This window comes from Nannospalax galili, unplaced genomic scaffold, assembly GCF_000622305.1.
Source record: "Nannospalax galili isolate Female #2095 unplaced genomic scaffold, S.galili_v1.0 scaffold627, whole genome shotgun sequence".
In the NCBI taxonomy this organism is placed as follows: Eukaryota; Metazoa; Chordata; class Mammalia; order Rodentia; family Spalacidae; genus Nannospalax; species Nannospalax galili.
Window position 1 is genome coordinate 1,097,891 of NW_008355786.1, and position 4,714 is coordinate 1,102,604.

A 4,714-nucleotide genomic window follows, 5' to 3' on the forward strand; every position below is an offset into this window, starting at 1 on the left:
AACACGCCAGGTGCTGAGCCCCTACCACATGGAAGAGAGAGTTACATCCAAAGACATGGAAGGAAGTGATCGGTCATTTGTCAGAGTCAAGTTTGAGAGAACACACAGGGAGTTAGGGTCTTCAAGGAGGTGGTGGCCCAAAGACTGGGGTGACTGGGGAGTGGTCCTGGTGGTGAGAAGGTGGGACAGAACAGGTTGTTGACAGGCTCGGGGAGAATGAGGCCACCAGACTGAGGAGGTGCCACCCAGTCCATACTACTTCAAAATGCATTCTACAGGCTGGACTCCAGGGGGCGCTATTGCACAGACCAAAACTTAATAGCAGCTAGGAGAGCTGCAATATAGTAGTTTTGCCTGGGACCTTTGCTCCCGCCTATTGCCAGCTCCCCTGGCCTTAAAGGACTCAGAAGGCTGAAAGCTGCAAAGTTAAGTTTTCCCTATAAACTTTGCTGGGGTAGAGAAACCCCTGGAGTTATGGCTGCCTGGTCACTGTGCCAGGATCTTCCAGGTACTCTACTGGGGTTAGGCCTGAGGGCTCAGAGCTTCACCCAGTGGCAGTGCATGCTCAGGGTGGCAAGATGGAGTGGGGTGGCATCAGGGCTTCCAGCAGAGGGAGGCTTACCTGCTCTGGGTTGGGCACCACAAACGGCATGAGAGCATCCATGGGCACCACCCATGGGGAGATGGTGGTTCCAAAGCTCTTTCCCAGGAATGGCCCAAGGGGGACATACTCCCACTGCTGGATGTCTCGTGCTATGGCAGAAAAGCAAGTCCGGGGCTCACAATGGCTGATAGGCTCACCCCAAGTCTAGCCCCTGCCCTTGACCAGCATGGGACTCTCTACAAGGGCTCTAGCAAACCAGGTTTCCCTAGGACCAAGGGGAAGGATGTTCAATATGGAGACAAAGGTCCTTGAAGGCACTGTGCCAGAATAAAGCAAAAGGTGGCAGGAAAATCCTCATGAAGGGACTGAAGGGAGGGAGGGACCCCTCCTGGGACATGAGACAGCAACTTTCTCCTACAGGGGTGTCAAGGAGAGCTACAGCTCAAGAGGCTGGGCTGCTGAGCATCAAGTCTCAGCCTGGCAAGTGACCAAAATCCTTCCACGCCTCAGTTTTTTTATCTCCAAAATTGGCTCATGATGCTGTGAGAGTGTGTGGAGATGGGTAGGCCCAGACACAGGATTAGTTACTGTCAGCCTTATCTCTCTTCCACACACAAGGACGCTGGAGGTCTGGGAAGCTGTGACTAGTCCAACCCCTATGTATCCCCCCAGGGCAGAGCATCACAGGGCCCCGGGCCACCAGGTATTACCACTCCAGTCGTTCATGAGGACCATCCCAAAAATGTGTTCATGGGCTTTGGAAATGGGGATTGGCTCTCCAAATCTGTTCCCAGGGCCTACAAAGAAAGCCTGCCATGGAGAAAGTTGATTAGAATCCCAATGACCCTTCACCCTGGGCCACTGTGACTTGGAGAGCAAAGGACACATAGTTCCAAACCCCAGTCAGGGACCAGGACTGCCTGAAGGCCTGGTACAAATATACTGGATCTCTAAGAATTACATGTGACCATGCCCACCTCCTCCTGCCAGCCCCACTAGAGCTACCTCCTAACCCCAGGGTGCCCCAGGCCTTTCTGCCCCTTCCTTCACTCTACACTTCATACTTTAAAATCTGACAGCTGTATGTGGCTTGTGAGGAAGGAAAACATCAGGATGTCTTCAAGCTGGGAGCACCTGAAGGGTGACATCCCACCCTAAGCTGTTCCCAAAGGTCTGGCACCTGTATGATGGTAAGGAACCAATAGAACATCCAGGCGTGGGTAGAAGAAACAGAAGGGCATCTCCTTTAAAAGCAGGGTGAGCTATGTTTGTGAAATCAGAGTCACAGTTTTATCCATTCTATGACAATGTTTAAACATCAAAAATTTTTCACCAAGATAAAAAAATAATGGAGGGAGGGGAGACCATAGAGGCACCATAGAGGATTCCACCACTTTCAAGTTCAAGGGATCTGTACTCGTGGCCCCAACATCCCTACACTGACTTGCAGCCTTTTCTCCCCACAGTGAACCAGCACAGAGAAGCCAGAATCCATTCCTCCAGAAAAACGACCCTGGCCCTAAACCACAGCTCATGAGCCTGCCCTGGAAAATCTCTGCTGGGGGCCTCCCCCAAGGGTCCTCTGAAGCTCTCTCAGTAAGACTGTGGAGGCAGAGGGCTGGTGGGGAACTCCCTGCCACCTGGGGATGACTTGCCAGGACCTACCTATTTCTCTCATTGATCCAAGTCTAAAGAAAGCATGGGGCAGGGGGCTGCGACAGGGAGCTCCCATAAAGTTAAGCCTGATTTCCACCACCATTGGTGTGGGTTTCTATACCTTGCAGGAGTGAGGCACTCATAGCTTTCAAGGCACCCCCTCAAACCTTAATGCTAATCCAGGAGAGTCAGTCCATTCATCAGCCTGCACTGTCCCCTCTAGGCCTGGTTCCACCAGTCATGGGACAACCCACAGACACTGAAGACAGTTCTTGTGCCCCAGAGCCCTCCTTTCTCCAGGTCAGCTCCTACATCCCACTGCTTTCCTGGTCCCTTCCCTTGAGGGTTGCCAGAGGTCAGTGTCCCTCTTAAAAAGTGAAGCCTTAGCCAGGCGTGATGGCACACACCTTTAGTTGCAGCACTTGGGAGGCAGAGGCAGGCAGATCTGTGAGATCGAGGCTAGTCTGGTCTACGTAGTGAGTGCCAGGCCAATTGGGGCTACAGGGAGACCTTGTCTCAAAAAAACAAAAAAAGAAAAGAAAAAGAAAAAGTGAAACCTTGTAGTGTGGGGGACCCTGGGGATGCTGGACCCAATGGTGCCCATGTCAGTATTGGAGTTACACACTGCACTGTGAACACACCAGGTAGAGCCACTGGGATCTCCACACTGTTTCTCACAACCACATGTGAGTCTACCAAGATCTCAAATTAAAACACTTAATTTAAATAAAAAGTATAGCCTTGAAATAACCACACATCTGAGGTGGTGCAGGCCCAGGGTGCTGTGGACTAGACATGACTGACTGATACTTCTTGTTCATGAAAATTATGTTCTAGAAAGTTACCATGAACATGAACTGACAAGCTGAACCAGTGCTCCTTAGAGATGCACAGGGCTGGGTTCTCTGAGCACAACATCCACCAACTAACCAATAAATAATTCTATCTAAACATATTTTTGTTTCCGTTAGACATCTAGAACAGACTGTAGACTTGTTAGTATTGACTTCCCCATCAAACACACTAGAACTTGGATGTAAATAGGCTTCTTTAACATAGATCTCTATAAGCGACATCCACCCTCTTGCATGCAGGAACGTATGACTGCACATGGACTCTGCACTTGGGGGCCATTATACATAGAAAAATCACCCCAAAGAGTACAAAAATGTGAAAAACATTTCAAAAAACAGACCAGGAAATAGCTCATGTTTAGAGGATGAGATCCAAAACTAGAATACGAAGGAGCTTTTCCTGACCTCGGCTGGGGACACGCGTACATTTGGAGACTCAAAATTTCCACTGTTCTGTGTGTGAATAACTTGTGTTAATATTGGGGCTGAAAATAAGTTTTAGTAAATCAGTGAATTTACGAATACAGACTCTGAAGAATGAGGCTCAACTGCACCCAGTGGCAGATGGAATCACAGGGCTATTACTTGAGGCTGGACAGGTGAACTGCTGTCCCATAAGGAACTCTCCTGCCACAGGCCCAGTCAATAAAACTTTACACATAGCTCACCATTTCCAGTTCCATGTCCAGCAGTTTGCAGGCTCCATACACAGGAGGCTTTGCTGGAAAGATACCAGATAAAAGGAGCTTTGAGTGCCAGGCTACAGAGTTCATGGTGAGGGGACAGAGCTGGGCACTGGTAGGACCCAAACACTAAAGTCACTTACAGTTATCAGGTCTCATCTGCCCCATAGGTCTTCGGATTGGGGTGCCAGACACCACAATGGAGGAAGCCCGGCCATGGTAGCCCACAGGTAAGTGGAGCCTGACAAAGGAAGGCGAGGGGAGCAGGTAGCAAAGCTGTTACACTGTTCCATGGTATAAATTAAACCAGAAAGAAACAGTATATTTGTATTGTATATACACTATATTTGTACTTGTATGTTCACAGAATATACAAGTGTTGTTCAAAAGCCAAAACATGTTCCCAAGTGAATGGAGAAACAAAATGTGGTGTATCCACACAGGGGAATATGGTTCAGTTTTAGGAAGAAAAGGTGGCAGGACATGGCAGTGTGTACCAGTAATCTCAGCATTCAGGAGTCAGAGAGACAGAGGCAGAGAGAGAGAGAGGCAGAGAGAGAGGCAGAGAGGAGAGAGGCAGAGAGGCAGAGAGAGAGGCAGAGAGGCAAAGAGAGAGAGGGGCAGAGAGGCAGAGAGGTAGAGAGAGAGAGAGGCAGAGAGGCAGAGAGAGAGGCAGAGAGGCAGAGAGAGAGAGGCAGAGAGGAGAGAGGCAGAGAGGCAGAGAGGCAGAGAGAGAGAGGGGCAGAGAGTCAGAGAGAGAGGCAGAGAGGCAGAGAGAGAGGCAGAGAGGCAGAGAGAGAGGTAGAGAGGCAGAGGCAGAGGTGAGCCTGGAATACATAACAAGTTGTAGGCCACCCAAAACTGCAGACTGAGGAGGCAAAGGAGGTGGAAGAGGAGGAGGAGGAGGAGGAGGAGGA

General features: G+C 49.9%; 1 protein-coding gene across 2 annotated transcripts in view; it reads right to left on the minus strand.

Annotated features, from left to right (window-relative positions):
- The window catches only part of Fah (fumarylacetoacetate hydrolase), a 27,400-nt gene that overhangs the window by 9,450 nt on the left and 13,236 nt on the right, over positions 1–4,714 (minus strand). For both annotated transcript variants that reach the window (XM_029556269.1, XM_008853405.3), the window contains exons 6-9: positions 3,941–4,038; positions 3,783–3,835; positions 1,315–1,414; positions 623–753 (exon numbers count right to left, since the gene is read on the minus strand). In XM_029556269.1, the coding sequence (XP_029412129.1) occupies positions 623–753; positions 1,315–1,414; positions 3,783–3,835; positions 3,941–4,038 (382 nt within the window). The remainder of the gene's footprint in view (positions 1–622; positions 754–1,314; positions 1,415–3,782; positions 3,836–3,940; positions 4,039–4,714) is intronic.